This window comes from Tachypleus tridentatus, chromosome 1, assembly GCF_004210375.1.
Source record: "Tachypleus tridentatus isolate NWPU-2018 chromosome 1, ASM421037v1, whole genome shotgun sequence".
Lineage (NCBI taxonomy): Eukaryota > Metazoa > Arthropoda > Merostomata > Xiphosura > Limulidae > Tachypleus > Tachypleus tridentatus.
The window spans coordinates 94833010-94850949 of record NC_134825.1 but is presented as its reverse complement, the minus strand read 5'-3'; the positions used below and the strand labels follow the sequence as shown (position 1 = coordinate 94850949).

The 17940-nt window shown below is 31.1% G+C and overlaps 1 protein-coding gene across 9 annotated transcripts in view; it reads right to left on the bottom strand.

Annotated features, from left to right (window-relative positions):
* LOC143255912 (calmegin-like) overlaps nucleotides 1-17940 on the bottom strand; it is a 59618-nt gene that overhangs the window by 21856 nt on the left and 19822 nt on the right. For all 9 annotated transcript variants that reach the window (XM_076512380.1, XM_076512361.1, XM_076512396.1 and 6 more), the window contains 7 exons: nucleotides 17590-17654; nucleotides 14981-15057; nucleotides 9522-9672; nucleotides 2167-2296; nucleotides 1901-1979; nucleotides 1448-1522; nucleotides 1106-1141 (listed from right to left, as the gene is read on the bottom strand). In XM_076512380.1, coding sequence (XP_076368495.1) covers nucleotides 1106-1141; nucleotides 1448-1522; nucleotides 1901-1979; nucleotides 2167-2296; nucleotides 9522-9672; nucleotides 14981-15057; nucleotides 17590-17654 — 613 coding nt within the window. The remainder of the gene's footprint in view (nucleotides 1-1105; nucleotides 1142-1447; nucleotides 1523-1900; nucleotides 1980-2166; nucleotides 2297-9521; nucleotides 9673-14980; nucleotides 15058-17589; nucleotides 17655-17940) is intronic.

Here is a 17940-nt window from a genome sequence, read left to right as displayed (position 1 = left end):
AAAACCACATTTTAGTTTGTAATGCCTATACTGTTTTCAGGTATCTGTCATTCACTGATGATTTATCTAAATATTTTGATTTCATCTTTTGCATGTTTCATAAAACAAAAACCCACAGAAACAGAACCAGTTTAACCACAACATGTGTTCAATTCAAAACTTTCATTAGTACTGTAAACAGAATAAATAAGGCTATGAACTTATTTTCAAAAATAAATGTATTTAAAGTTTTATTGTATTTTATAATTTCACAGTCTAATGTCAAATTCCATAATTCCAAATAATAAATGCTTTCTTTTCTCATGTTTGAAAACTGAACTCAAAGTGGTGTTATCCATATACTTAACTTCTAATTTTTGGCTAACTTATAAAATGTAGTTTCATTTGAACAGCAACATTAACAACAATAAACTAAAATGTTCAACAAATTGAAACATGCAATATTTTAAAGCTATGAATATTTGTTAAATTTATGAAGGAGAGAATCCAGGAGTGCATACGTTAGAAAGCAACACTTACATTATTATGTTTATAGCATAATACAATTTTTCTCCTTCAATTTTTGAAATTTCTCAAAACTGTAATCTCTTTCATTTCACTTCAAACAAACAAAAAAGATTCACTATCGTCTCAAAATACATCTTTTTGTGTTAATAAATAACTAAATGTAATTTTATTTTCCATTACTTTAATACAACTATATGTATACTACACAATACTGATAAAACTACAAACCAGTGCTTATGTGCCAAGCTTATTTATGAAACTAATTTTTATCACTTTCTATATAATGCCTTATGTATTTAAGTAATGTGAACTTTTGTCACCTCACAAGTTAAAAGGTGCATGAATTTCAGAATACTCTCTCTGATATGAGTAAGTTCAAAACAGCTTTAATGAATCAGTCAAGATATACATACAAACCTGTTATATTAAAACTTCTGTAGTTGATTCATGTCTTCATGAATTTTGTAACACTTTTGCATTTTTAATATATTATATAATAGTACATATTTGTAAATGTATTAAAATGCAGGCTAAGGAAGTAAGATTTTATTTTAGACATATATACTACAAAAATACAAAATTTAAAATATTAACATACCAATCATCTGGTTTCTCAGTATTAGGATCAGGAATCCTATAATTGAATGAAAGAAAAAAACATAACACACAAAGGGCTCAATTCCTTGTCATTTTATGATTTGTAGCAATGAATTTTCAACTTGAATAATCTACATCAACAAGTTGTATCACTGATTCTTTAAGGTAGGCAACTCATGCAACAGAATTTAGTTCATAACGATTCTGAGAAATTAGCAATATATATTAGAAAAGGCATTTCAGAGAATTTTACATGAAATAATACCTTAAATTTTGTTTACTTCAAGAGACAGTAAAACATGTAATAAAACAAACATCATCATCTAAATAATTGAACAATTACTTTTCTTGTTCATCCCAGTCCTCAGGTTTTGTATCATTAGGATCATCAATTTCAGCTAATGGATTAACAGGAGGACTGTAAAATAGAGAAAAATCTAAGACACCGATACCTTAAAGTTGCTATAAGCTATTCTGAAAAAATATTTCAAGAAGTAGGTTCAGAACACTTGAAATCACAGCTTTTACTTTAAAATATGGTACAGGGACTCAGAAACATAAGAATTATTTTGTGTTAATTCTTTGTGAACTATTCAGCAATTATTTTTAAGCTGGTATGAAGCCTGATGCCATCTTTTTTTGTTGTTGTGTGTGGATAAATAAATTAAATATAGTTAAGTGCTTTGAATTAGATGGAAAATGTTTATATAGCACAAAGTACTAAAACATCAAGGAGAAAAATTGTTTTCACAAAAATTTATAGATGACTAATTAATTAATCAATCAATGTACTTACTCCATGTCTTCTAGTAAACTGCCTTTCTGAATAGTCTTCTTGTCAACAAGAACTTCAAATTGATTGTCAGGTGTTATCTCTAAAGGGAACAAAAAATTTACAATCCTTTAATAATGCAGTAAATATATTTACAAGGTATTTCAAACCAAAAACTAAATACAGATATGTTCATATTAAGAATAATATCTACTAAATAATGATAATTATAAGAAAGCTATTCTTTATTTATCATCATGTATCAATCTGACAGTTACAAAACCACTTACTTAAAGTGAAAAGATGAGGTTTTCTGTCTTTGAATACAACATCAAGATTGGAGATTGAAGTAGATTTCTTCCAATGTTTTTCTTCAACAGTGCCATTATTAGGATTTTTGTGACGAAAGATGAAATGAACCTTAAAAAAACAAACATACAAAGTAACAGATGTTGCATGTGATAATATTTTTATACAGCAATAGATGCAAGTTTCAAACAAGAGTACAACCACAGTTAACTGCTAATAAAAGAAGTAAAATATTCACAATCAGCTTTATTAGCAAATTAAACTCTTCATATTAAATTTGGAAGACTGTCTTGTATTTGCCTTCCTTTTTCTACTTACAATTAACAAACTATCTGTATTAAGCAGAGAAGGCTGTCTGTCTATATACAATTTCTTTTTCTACTTACAATTAACAAACTGTCCATATTAAACATAGAAGGCTCTCTACTATCTGTATCCAATTTCTTTTTCTACTTACAATTAACAAACTGTCTGTATTAAACATAGAAGGCTGTCTAGTATCTATAACCTAATTTTATTTTATACTTACTACTAACAAACTGCTGAAGCCTGTTTAACAACAATATTCCCAATTTCATTTTCTACTTAATATTAAAAAAATGTCTGCATTATACAAACTGTCTAGTAGCTGTATCAAATTTCATTTTCTACTTACTATTAGCAAACTGCTTTTATTATACATTGAAAGACTATCTAGGGCTTTAAATGTCATGTATATGATGGGATTATTTGTTGTATTGATCCTATAGTTTTAAACTATCATATACAGAATGTTTCATTCTTTTGTTGTAATGACACAGGACCCTTAACATGTATATAGCATAAATTTTCTTAATCATTTGTTATATTTAATCAAGGTCCATAATCCAAATGTTTTAAATTATAAAATACTTTGTTTACAAGATTCCTTCAGTGATAATAAATTTCTAATGTAAATGAAAATTATAATTTCAGAGTTAAATTACTTTTTAATTCTATTGAACGTATGGTATTTACAGAAGTAAAAATTTAAATATGTAGAACTTAGTTTTCAAAAATTAAAGAACTTCATATTCTCAATTCAGAAATATGCAGTAAATGTATTGCCTGCTTTCTAATGTTGCAGTCCCACTTTTCACATCACATGTGGAATCAGTTCAATAATGGCACACTTGCCCTGGCAACACTTACCACGGAATGGGATCCTGTGAAACAGAGGTAAGGAATGCTGAAATATAGCAACAAAAATAACTCACCCCTTTATGTAATCTAGCAGAAGTGGATAGACAAAATTCCTATGAAGATACTGCCATATCATACAAATAACATGAGAGAAAAATACTGTGGTAAGTCCACATAATGTCCTCCAGCAAGCACTTCAGCCAAGCCAATAAGTACACAAAAATATGAAAAATCTAATTGGATGTAACTTACAAAAGATTCTTTGCCTCCAAAGAGAGCCCATAAAAAAAAGTTATTTTCTAGCATCTCTAAAGACATTAGTGCAGACAACAAAACCTTCAAGACCCTTACTGAACATGACATTAATCAAAATCTGATTGATCTAAGAAGTGAGAAATAGTGATCAAATGAATTTGTGAAAAGGGTTTATTTTGTAAAAGACTGCATAACCTTTATGCTTGAAGCTTGAGCTTTTGTATACCCAGATGTACTGTCAAATCATAACTACCTACACACAGACAGCCTAAGAAGTGAGAGGTGGACACTCCAGAAGGTGCTGCAGAAGCAGAAATCAGGATGTAGCTGCCAATCTGAAATTATCAACAGGACTTGACAATAGGTTGTAACATATCATGTGTAACATATGAATCAGAGGAAAGGCCTAAAGTTGTAATTCCATCCCCTCTTGACAGAAGGCATTCATTGCCAAAGCCTGAAAACAAGGTACTGGAGACTAAACTGCCTGTATATGGATGTTCCAGTGAGAGACCCACATACCAATCAGATTTGCAAAATGAGAGTCAATTCAACAGAACCTTGCAAGGAACCATCTATTATGTTGCAGGAATCTGTTTGAATTGAGACAATTGATCTGCTACCACAGTCATCACCCTTGGAACATAGCAAGCTAGTATGGTGACATGATAGCAGTAGTCTCAAGAAAGGAAGTCCAAGATTTAAAATCAAGGAGCCTTTCGCCTCTTCGATGAGAAACACAATATACCACTAGAGAAATGTCAGTGTGAAATCTAATGATTTTCCCCTTAATAAGCCCAGAGTGTAAAGCATTGTTTTTTGAAGAGCAAGAATGACTAAAACATTGTGTAGGTAAGCCTCATCATCTGTGCATAGGCCCTGGACTTCTTGACTGTTGATGTATACATTCCATTTCTGAAGTGAAGCACTCATGAAAAAATGGAACTCTAGATAAGGTGGCAGCAGAGAAACCAATATCTTACTAGTATCCTGATTTAACATCTCCCAGATCAAAGAATAATCCAGCAAATTAATGTTTATGATCCTTTGGTCACATAAAGACCATTAAAAGGATCTCTTGCACCCTCATCCCACAAGAATAAGGGTTAAATGATGCCCACATTCCCAGAATAGAAAAAATTGAATGACCAATCCTGACTCAAAGATCTGTAGTATTTCTAGATCTGTAGTTAAGGTTAATATACATTCAAAAATTCTCAAACTCCCACAGACCCTGAAGGCATACAACAGTCACCAGTGCCTCTAAAAGTGATCCAACCAAACAGCTGAATCCTTGGATATAGACAGGCTCTATTCTGGGTACCAAGGGGCTAATGTCTGGGGTCAATAACTTCAAATAGGTGTGGAACTATGACCTCTTGTTGGAGCTGAGGAAATATGAAATGCCGATAATAACAGGGATGAATACAGAAGCCAACAACTGAACCAATGGTTCCAGCTCATCATCAATGAAGCTGGTGATTCTGAGAATCTTCCAAGAAAGTGCAGTGTGAAGAAAACAAATCATTGAATTTAAAAGTTATAAATTCATAAACTTACTGTGTCCCATCAGGGGGCATTAATGTATTCAGGTGAACTACAAATTATGTCTTAAAATCCTTTACTGCAAGGAGTAAAAGTATTATATGAGAATTGAAGTATGGTAAGCTAAATCACTAAATTCCAAAAATTGTGTTAAAGCATAACTGTCCCTTCATGCATGAACAATGTTTGTGGTTGGATAGAAAACTAAATATTCATTTCCAGGCCTTTCAGCTACCAAATAAGTCCCTGATAACAGAATTGCAAGTCTATAGCTAAATTATCCACTGTTCCACAAGTGAACTGAAAAGCTAACAAACTAAAATAAAGCACTGAAAAAATGACTTTATAATATTTCCACAATGTTGAGGACCTCCCTTAATTCCAGCCTCAAAGCTCCTCCAAAGGAACACCACCAAACTGAATATATGTTTATCTCACAATGAATAAGATCACTGAAAGTCTCAACAAAGAGTGACCCCTCACCCAAAGCACACTGACATAGGTGTAATATGTCAAGACACAAATACTGCCAAGGACAATTAAGTGCAGTATAAGTGACTGCAGCAAGTGTGAAAAAAGAATCAGACCAAGGCTTAGAAGGGCAAAGGAAGAAACCCTGGCAACTGAATAACAACTGTAAGTGTGAGAGGATGTATGTTTTAGAATTAATAATTCACAAGTTACTTTATAACTAACACAACACTTCAAACATAAACATGACAACCAGTGTAGTTGATTAACCTAAAGAAGAGATTATTGAACAATTGATAACTAACAATGAAATAAACCATGACATATAATACACTATGCAGTTCTGCAATGCAGCCATGAATACTGATCTGAAAAACCATCTTGTACATAATCTTACCAACAATAAAACTATCACAGGCCTAATGATGTCATGTACTAGCCTATTTTATTAAACAATATTTTACAATAAAGTACAATACACATCATTAAAATTAATATACAAATTTTATCTGACTATAACTTATTTACAAAGTTACAATTATGCTCCTTTTTAAGCTTGCATACAGCTCTTTTGAAAAGAATCTTTACTAATCTTATAGCTTGCACTGTGAAACACAAAGTTTTAAATTATATGAGAGAGGTTTTTCTAAAGCAAAAAAGTAACTGCTAAAGTAATCTACTTTTATTTCAACAAAATTATTCTCTTTATGTAGCAAAAACAGAAAAAGAACCATGACATAGAAAGATCACTTAAAGGATAAAAGTTTAGAAAGTTGTTATCCAAACAATACAGAAAATGAAACTCTACAGCAAGTACATTATAAAGTAAATACCCTCAGCTTCCAGATGGTGCATTTATTTTTTATAGCATTAAAACCATGAGCATTGTAAAAAAACAAAACAAAGTCTGTTGAATTTTAAAATATTTACATGTTTTCACATTGTTTTCAAGCTATTTGAGCTAAAAATAAGCCATAAATATGTAGAAAGACAATACATTTAAAGTTTTGTTTTATATGTTGATAAATACAAATTACAGATTGAAAGGGGGTAATAGTAGCCAAAATCAGGAGTTAGCAGTTTGAACAATTTTTATTATTTCTTCTAAAAGAAATGTTGATAAAATATAGATCAAGCCAAAATTTTAAATCTGAACACTTCATTTATAGTTTTATTTTGGAACTAATTTGAGGAGAGAGATCAGAACTTTAAAAACAGGTTGATGTAGTTTAACCTTGTAGAAAAAACAAAACACAAAAGGCTGAAAACATTTCATTACCCAACAAATATTCACAACTGTTAAAAAGAAAACTTTTGTTGTTTTTTTATTGTAAACTATTAAAAGTTAACATTTTACCTACCTTCATTATAAAGGGCTGTTACCTCATGAACTCTACCATATAATTTCCTCTAATTGGCATAAACCTTAAACAAAGCTCAGACCCTAACATATATCAACATGTATTGCAACCAGCCTACATGTAATTATCATTAAACTATAGCTCACAAACAAGATGAGGACAACACATTCAACATATGTAGTAGTTACCGTGGTCACTAGATCATGAACACACGCTTATTTTTAAGAAGGCAAACAAATGCACCAGAAGAGGGAAGAAAGTTGAAGGTGGTGCAGAGGAGTGAGTGACTATCGGAAATACACATTCAGGTAAGGAAATTGTTAATCTCAAGACTTGCTTTTGCTTCTGTGCACCATAAAGAACTATAATCTTACATTGAAAATGGTGGAGAAGCTGGTGCAGAGAAATTCAAAAAGTGAGCTAATTTCTGAAAATAGCACTGGCAACAGAAAGCCATGGAGTGTGGCATTTATAAGGCAGGGGTAGCATAGTGGAGACTGCATCCACCTCAAACAGGAATACTCTTTGCTCAACAGAAGACACAGAATAAAATATATTGACATAAGAATCTTTGGATGGTGTTATCAACCATCCATTATCTCAAAGGTGAACAGTTAAGCACAAGAGTATAGTGTAGCAAGACTAAGTCAGACCATTCCATACATGAGAAATACTTACAAAAGGTACCATAAAATCAGGTGCAGGAAGTAGCATTCCACATCTATGTCCTGAGGCAAATCCAAGACCCATCTGAACAAACCTAACTATCAGGAAAGATTTAGCTCTAAATGTAATGGGGTATCCTATACTACACTACCAGGAAATACCCCAGCCACTTCACTAGAAGAAATGGGGAAGGGGATTCATGTAAGAGGGAACACAAGAAAGCTACATGAGCCATTGTTATCCAGCACAATAATCTGAACTTAGGTCCCAAATGGAGAGAAAGTGAAATGGTTTAATGTGACTAAAGGTAGCAGGCACAAGCCAGGTCTAAAAGTAAGGATGCACATCTGGTGCTGCTGTTTTTTTTGGTCAAGCATGGAATGGCCTAGAAGAAATATGTATGCATATCTTTACAAACTTTCACAGTACACACACAGACAGACAGACAGATATACAGCCAAAGCAGTCTTGCAGAAAACCCCATCTTAATTATATGCACTGACCAGGTAAGGACAAATGTTTTTCATACTCTACCAGTAGAGAAGAAGCCAGTAACAGTAAGCAATCGACATGTATTAACAGAAGACTAACAATAACAAAATAGATAACAGACTACCCTTCATGAAAGCCTAACTGTTCCACAAGGAACCTGATAAATCCCAATCAAGATGAACATCTACAGTTGATAGAAAAGGACAGCAAAAATAAACAGAAAAAATACAATTATGTTGTGAGATACAACTGTGAAAGTTTCCAAATAGTGATGATCCATCAACTGACATAAGCAGCCAACATAAGCAATAAGTATTCAACATTCCTAAAACATTAACATGAAGGAGTCATTCATCTAAAGACCAAACTCCCAAAGTGGTGGAGCTACCCATTGCCATAGAAAAAGTTAACACAGTGAGGAAGTCAAGGTTAATGCGAATTGGCAAGATGAACAAAACCAAAACCATCAACATAAACACAAATGTTGAGAGGGGGAAAGAAAGTCAGCAGATGGAGGCTCATAAAGCAAAGCAAATCAATACTCATCAGAAACTAATAAAAAAAAAAGACAAAGAATATCATACATTAGAGTAAGCAAAATTGCAAAGAAAGAAAGTGGAAGTGCCTGTTCATCATAACAAAGAGAAAAGCCAGAAGCAAAGGAAGACAGAGGAAATAACTGGTTGAAGTCATCATTAGATTCTGCACATTCAGCTCACAGGACCTAAAGAAGAAATATATAAGGCATAAGAGTACCAGCCTCCTGATGCACGATAGCACTAGCATCATTGTTAAACAAAGTTCCTCCAACAATGACTAAAACAGCAAGAGAAGAACCCTGAAGGGAAGTGTCAGAGTCTTAGGAGGTAACAGAAACAAGGATCTGAGATTCATATTCATAAGCACTCTTATGAATCGACTGTGAATGTTGTTTTTTTTATACTTACAAAATGGTTAAATAGAGAAGGGTACTCATTGCCCAACATACACACACACACACACACACACACACAGAAAAAGAACTTACACAAACTAAATGTTGGGCACAGTGTGTAGTGTTTCCAAATAGAAATTTTTATAAAGGGTATATATGTATATATATAAAAAATATATGTTTAAATAATTTTCAGAAACATGGTGGAATTACTTCCTATTTGTATACAAGTACTTTTTATAATGAAACTTTAATATAAATTACAATTCAACTGTACATTAAAATAATGAAAATGTCAAGCCTAGACACAAGAGATAAATAATAATTAATAATCAGATAGATGATATTTACAATTGAAGAACATTTAGCATTCAGCAAAATAACTGCATATTTTATAAAATGATAGATAACACACACACACACACACACATGTAATGAAAATTTCTACTACCTTTTCTTCATTTCCACATTTGTCTGGTCCAAACATAATACTGTATGATGTTTTATCATGAAAGTTTTTTAAATCCAATCCTTCAACATAGGAGAGCAGTTTTAAATAGGCACCACCACATTCTTGACCATTTTGGAAGCGAACCTCATACCTGAAAGATAAACATATATTAATGCCTCTATGACAAGAGTATTTGTTAGTTGCACTTAATTTCAGGGTCCATGTTCATAGAGATAACTCAGAGGCCTTTTCCTTACCCTTTTATTCCAATGCAATCTTATGTTGAAGGCTCATAGTTATCAACATGTGCACTTAATGAACTTTACTAAAACAAGTCATGTTGATAGATCAAAGCCTTCTTACATGATACAGAGACAAGGACTGGCTGTCAAATGTGTAAAGCATATCATACTACATCTGGCTACAGAACATACTACAAGCAATAGGAACATGTTTTCGGAGGTTCAGTCAAGAAACTTCCACAAGATACATTTGACACCCCTGTTTAAGAGTACCAACTTTATGTGACAAAAGTTAAATTATATATTAAAAATCTGAAGGATATTTCAACTCATACATTTTATTTTAAATCAGAAAAATACTTAAAATGATTTTAATATGTTATAAAATACTTTTTCATCATAAAATATATAAAGAATATATTAATTTTATTTTTCTGAACTGAACATGTGTGTGTTCTTTACTATTTTGCAAGTAGTCACTAGAACCTAATCTCTACACACACAAAAAACAACAAAAAAACATGTAATACTTTGTTGCAAGTAAAAATAAACTGAATTTTGTACATGTCTATACATACACACAATTTCATTACACTTCTATACACTTGTATATTTTTCTACCTTAGACTGGAAAATCATGTATAATGTTCATAAAGCTAGAACACATAAAATCATGTAATATCCATCACACTGCAAAAAAAAACCACTAAATCTTATAATACCCATCATGCTACAAGAAAATATATAATGCTTTCCATTTTCATTCATTTTTCATTATCCTTCAACATGGTTTTTGAAATAAAATGATTAAGTCTTGTGATTTTTAAAGTTTATTTACATGTATACTAAAATGGTTTGGAAATACAAAACTAATTATCACTACATTATGTTTGATGATCAAAATTATAAACCATTTCAGTAAAACCTTCAAATTCTGAGAGCAAATAACTGTCTTTAAATAGTCTGGATATCTTTCTACATAAAAAGCATCAAGGTAAACTCACTTGTAATGATTTCATGGAAATCATTACATAAATTTAGAATTTATTTGGACACTAACATTTTTATCATCAACAGGTTATTTTAACTACAATATTGCAAAACATCTAGGTGTGTATTATTTATGGTAATAAAACAACTTTGAGTCTTTGTTTGTGAAGATTAGTGTATATTATATTTGGAAACATATTATTTTCAAAATATTATGGTAAAACATGTAATGTTCATCATATTACTAGAACAGGTAGGCAGGTATTTTATGTTTATTAACACAAAGCTACTAGGCTATCTGTGCCAAACAAAATGTAGTATACTATAATGGTATATGGAAATTAAGGTAAAATTACGTAAAATATGTAAAATTAAGACCCGCCAGGAAGACTGAAGCATTACGTTCAAACATGCTGTCAGTCACCTGTAGTTGGCTAAACTAAAAGTACAGAACTTACTCTGGGAGGTCTCCTCATCACGTACAGAAATCCACATCAATGTGTACTAGAACAGAACTCAACAAAACCTGGCCATTACAACTAAAAATTCCATTGCAACACCTAATATTTTCTCCTATTTTGAGCATATGGTTGTGCTAAATCTTGAACAATTCTGGACTCTTGGAAGTCCAGAACTATTTTTATCTTTGTTCTCTATCATTTGAATTTTGGTAAATGTACTGCTGAGACAAGTATGCACTATTTAAATGTTGAACATTACAGGAAAGAGGGTGCTGATAACAGTTTATGTCACTGATATCATTTCAATACCCCTATCAGGGCAAAATCCATTCATGTTCAACATCATTAGCACTGGTTTACATTTTCCTTTATTTGAAATGCTAGTTTTATGAATACATTTTTTACTAGTCTTGCATATTTCAAACAGTCCCAAATATTCCAGTGTTTGTTCATTTTGTAGCATACCTTATATGTATTGAGGCATATACACTTTTTAATACATAATGTATACATTACATAAATGGTGTACTAGGGAAATCTAGCAACAGGTGGCTGGTTGCTATATTTATAAGTCACAGGTACTTGTGCTCATCTTCATCACCTATGATATAGTGATTCAGTGTGTGCAGTAAATTGTTTTTATGTAGGTGTTTCTGGAAACAAGTGTAAGATCTGTTTAAAAGACTGTCAGAGTGGTTGTATGTTAGCACAATTATGTATGAAGCAGGAACTTTGTATGCACCTGCAAGTATTGAGTTTTGTAGTTTTATTATTTCATTTGGTGTTATGGCAATCCATACCAGACATACACATTCTATTACTGGGCATATGTACTGTTTGTATATTTCTAGTATTTTTTGGGATAATGTGCCTATATTACTTCCAGACAGACTTCTAACTGGGTTGGCTTGTTTCCAGGTTTTATTTGGGATTTTGTTTATATGCTTTTGCCAAAGAAATTTTAAATCATAGGTAACACCTAGAAATTTTGCTGCTGTAACTGTCTGGAAGAAAGTTCCATGAAGATAAGTTCTGGGTAGTTTTTAATGAGTTTCTTTAATTTTGAATGTGTGTGTTTTTGGCATATTAGTTTTCAATCTTTTCCTTCAACAGTATTCTGTTATTTCATTTAGAGCAGAATGTAACTTAGCAGCAGTTATGGATGGTGTTTGGGAACTCTTCCCTCATCTACAAATTGAGAGGTGTAACAGAAATTCGATCAGTCAATGGCATGTCACTTATGTACATGATCAAGAGTATGAAGCTAACTAACCCTCCTTGAGAGAAACCTGCCTCAGGATTAAAATACTCTGAACAGGTGCCCTCTACATTAACCTGACATTTCCTATTTTCTAGGAAACTGGATAACCACTGAATAATACTGCATGGCAGTTCCATATGTAGGATCTGGAACTTTAGACCATAGTGACATATTATACTGAAACCTTTCTCTAGATCGAGCAAGTATATCACAGCACACTTTTTAGTTGAATCTATCTATTACAGTTTCAGTCAATCTAAGTGATTGGATGCTTTTCAAACAACCTTCATTTTCAATAAGGTAGGATGCAAACACCAATTTGTTCCAGAAAAAAAAAAAGCAACATTTTACATATCTGTAAAAAAGTAACAAACTAGATAGTCTGCAAATTGTAGAAAGAAATTCAGAAAAAGTTATAACCAATCAAACCAACTTAAGTTCCTTCCTACTTCTTACTTCACTTGTCTCTAATTAATGGCAATGTCACTTTTGGTTCTTTGTTTAAACATACACATAAACCCCATTATAAAACATTTCAGTCTGATGTGTTTACATGCAAAACTACAGTCATGAATAAATTATATATTTCTGAAATGTACGGTTGTCTTGTTTTCCTCAATTCTGTGTTATTTATTATTCATTCTAAAACTTTTTCTACACAACTGGTCATGCTGATTGGTCTGTAGTTTAGTTGTTAGTTTTCTTTTCTTTAAAAACAAAATTTGCTTGCTTCCAAGAGAAGTTAGGTACAACATGTTTTTGAGCTGGCTCCTAAATCAAAAATAATTGTCGAGCTCTATAGTACAAAATACATTAAATGATGTAATGCCCAGCATACTACAAGAAAATACATTAAATTATGTAATACATATGTAACCATAAACATATATAAAGCCTTCTAAACACCACAGAGAAGGATATGCATTTGTTGATCTTTCAGATATCTTGTTTTACATACAGTTAGAAAGCAAGGTCATATTTTCAATCATTCATGTGTTCTTAATTCCTTACCAAATTTCTACTAAACTTTTGGGAATTTTTTAAATACTTTAAAACATTACAAGAATACTAATATCATTCAACATATTTATCTTTCCTCCAATCCTTTCTTCATTCACCCTAACAAAACTTCAAAATATTCCACATACGAGGAAAATCTAGATTTAAGTTTAAGCCAACATCAGGTGTAGCTGCTGAGTTCTAATTCATACACAATCTATTCTAAGTAAGCTAAAGGCAGTTAGCAAAATGCACAAGTCAAAAATAGTTTTAAAAAATGTAATAATGCACAAGTACAATAGTGATATGCAAGTAAAAGTATCATAAACAGTTATATATACATTATTAGTCTGTTGTATTTAATCATTGCTTCAATAACTAATTAAAACTAATAATTAAACAAATCAATAAATAAAATACAATTTACATTGACACATGTGAATAATATACAACTACAGATTTATTTAGTATGTAGCCAAGTAAATATGTAATTAAATATTCATTTTTCATATTTATACTTTATATATATATATAGAGAGAGAGAGAGAGTGAGAATTGTGAAATCCCCAATTACTAAAGTACAGCACATAGTTTCTCCCCTCTCTTTTAGTGCAGTAGACTATAATGCTCTCCCCAATGGGTCTGCTGTAGTTTTTACAAGCAAAATACATCACACATTGTCATTTGAGAATAGTTACTATTCAGCTTTACAACCTAAAGTATATGGGTATTACTTCACAAAAGTAGACAAGCAAAAAGTTATGCACTGACAGAAGTACAAAGTAATTTCTTAGTGGTATTCATTTAATCTTTACATTAATTGTATCATTAAAAATAACGAAAAATAGAAGTTTAGCTTTCAAAGTTACAATGACTATTGAATTAGATTTTGATTTAGAAATTACATAACTCATAGTTTTGTTCAGTAGATTCCTGGTAATTTTTTTTAACCTTTTGTTTTTGTTTGGAAAATGGATTTGAGGTATCAAGCTTAGTAAATGGTGTGTGTGTTGAAGTAAGGGCCTATTTGAGAAAAAAAAATGGATGTGCAATCTGTGCAAGCAATAATTTGTAGAATAATAAAAGTTATACCCCAATTAATTTAGTACTTTTCAACAATTTGTTTTTAGAATGTTAGTAGTTTGTCTTTATTACACCAGAATTATTAATGCTGTTACTTTTATACAAAGAAAATTTCTAATTTAATGTAATTTAATAAACTTTCACATGCATTTCATAGACTTAAAATACATCCCTTCAAAAATATTTACAACTTACTTTCACTAAAAACATTTCCAATTACATGAACTAAAAAAATGAAGAAAACTATTTTCATGTGGTATTTTACCAATTGTCAATGCCTTCAAATACAAAACAATTTTTTCCAAAAGAAATTGGAGTTTTCTATGACTAATGATACAAAGTGTGCAGAATCATTAACAAATCAAAATTATATTTAACATTAAAAATATTAAATTACAAAAAAAACAAATATAGCATACTTACTGAAGAATGAAGGGTTTGCCATCAAAGACAAATGGTTTATCCAACCTTGATGATATGGCATGATGATGAGCTTTAGACTTAAAAAAAAAAAATAAATAAATAACTACATCTCACACGTAAACTGATACTTATGTTCTGATTATTTTAATTTGTTCAGTATTTAAATTTAAAACACTAAAAGAAAACAAACATATCTTACATGCAAGTCTATTTATTTTCAATTTCTGCAAAGTCATAAGTGCTATAACCAGAGACATCTCCCATTATGAGGTAGAGAAAAACTGGCAATAGACAAATCTTTTTATAGAGGAGACTCATAACAGATAGCTCAGTTTTGGTGTTTTTAAAGATATTTTTTACATTTTACAAATAATATTGTATCAGGTTAATTTTTTTCACACAAATAAAATTATTACCTTTTTGACATTATAAAAGAGGATACTGATTAATCAAAGTTTATAAATAAATTGCTTTGAAATATTATTTAGCGATTTGTTCAGTACACAGAAATTGGAGGCAAAATTCAGGTAAATGGGTTTGCCTTAGTTTGCCCAAACAAGTTTGACAGTTTGGTAACAGTTAATTAAATGCCCTTTGTCAAAGTAAGGGTTTACATTTTTAATTACCATCATTTTGTAAAAGTCATACAAATGTAAAAATATAAGATGATTTATTTCAACCATAAAGTTATTTTACCAAGTTCCTTTTACATCAAAATGTTAGGGGTAACTACTTTCTCGCAAATGGCTGTAGACAGTGAAATGCTATCGAAGCTGAGATTTCGTAGGTCAAATAACTCACTCTTAACTTCTAATAAAATCTTCAATAAATGCTACTTAGTTTAACATTTGCATTATCTCTGACAGATAGAATATCCATAATGCTTTTGGAAGCTGTAATCACAGACATTTTCCATTATGAGTTAATTATTAACAATAAAGAATGGAAAACTGGATAAATTTTTGCTATTTAGAGTAAAATCTCATAATAGATATTCCAATTTTATTTCTTTATATTATTATTCTTCATTGTTATATAGTACCATATTGACAACTTATATACAATTAATGTAATTAATAATGTTAGAGCTATCTACCAGTATATTTATATATACAAACACATGCAAACATATATATATAAAATCAACTCAAGACTGATGTCATAAATTTTTTATAAGTTATGATGTATCACATACAATAAAGTTTCACTTGCAGACCTAAAAGTACAACAAAGGTTAAACTGATTCTTTTAAGTTAATACAGAAATTACAATAACCTTACTATAGCAATTCAAACAAAATAATTACACTATGTAACATATATTTAGTTCCTGGATAGTATGTGTTATTTCTTAATTGCTTATGCTGTAAAAGTACAGAAAATGGCCATTATTCCCTTCAAATTTTGCTTTTGCAATCTGGATAATGAAATTCAGAAATTAACCTATTTTCTACATAAAAACGGGCAAATGTGCACATTTTCATTTACATAAGGTCTGAATAAAACAACATATGAATCAAGATTTACATGTATTTATGCTAAAGTTATACAAAAATAAACATGTTTAAAAGTAAGTAGTTTTTTGAGATTTGCAACTGTAATGTAAATCACCTTCACATATCAGTCCCCAAATAGTCTCCCATCATGTTTTCGTCACACGTTCCCAGGTCACAAAAGTAAAGTTTGAAGAGAAAAATAGGTCTTTTCTATTTACTTTAGGCATAAGCAATTGGAAAATAACACTTTCTGCCCAGAAAAAGTAAAAATTTTGTTACATAGTGTTATTGATCTAACTTAATGTGTGAAATCTACAGAAAATTAATGAGGCTTTATTAGAATGATATGCATATGCTAATGCAGTAGCATGTCATTGAAAAAGTGAGGCACAGCACCACAGAAAATATTTTTATCACCTGTTTGTTTGATTCAAAAAAGAATTTGAGTATTCAAAAGTGCAATGCTGCCAGCAATATACTTATAGCTGCATTGAAATACCCTGTCAAAGATAGGTTTATAATACAAAGAAATCAGTAAATAATTTAGACTAAAGGATACAACATTAAAAAAAAATCCCTTATTGTTCTCTATAAAACTTACACAACTAAACATAGGAGAGCAAGAAGCTCCAAAACCACATCCCAAACCAATACACAAAATATAAGTTTACATGTAGAAAAGACAACCTTCCTAGCCCTCCCCCTAACATTTTCCTAATCTGGAAACGTATTTCCAATAGATACCTCCTCTCCCAGTTTAGCTATTTTCCTCATTTGTTTGCCTAAACAATTTGTGTGTAAGTAGCCTCAAAACAACTCCCACCTCATTTTATGTTTTAACATGAACTGTACTGATGCACATTGTTGTCATCACATAACAACCTCCATGCACAGTACCTACCCAGGTACTTATGATAATTTCATTCTTTAATGAGGCAACACAAAAATGTGAACTGAAATGGAAACATGACCATCAAACTCTTGTATAAAAGTGGTCAGCAAGCCAAAACATGTAGTGTTGTTTGAGTGTGTTCTTAAAGCAAAATTACAAATAAGAAAACTTATGAAATTCATTGCTACTATGTAACAAAGCTGAATTTATATGAAAATATACCTTCATTGCTAGACCCAAATCTCCAGTAAGTCCATTCCTTTCAGCTTCTTCTACCACCCATTTTCCTATATAAATAAATAAAACTTATTAAAAACTACAAAATTACTACAACTTAGTCATTACATCTTTGGTGGAATTATATCCTAACCCCAAAACTTATTAAATGTTCCACCTTTGTTCACTTGTTTTGAAAGATTGTGAGAAAAAGTGCTGGGTTTATGTGGGCACACTGTAGTAAAAACTTAGGGCTATAAGAGTAGGTTCAGTTTCCATTCAAGTAGAAGTCTAAAAGATTTGAGCCTTTAGCAGTTCTAGTACAATGATGATCCTAAGGTTTATGCAAGATGGGAC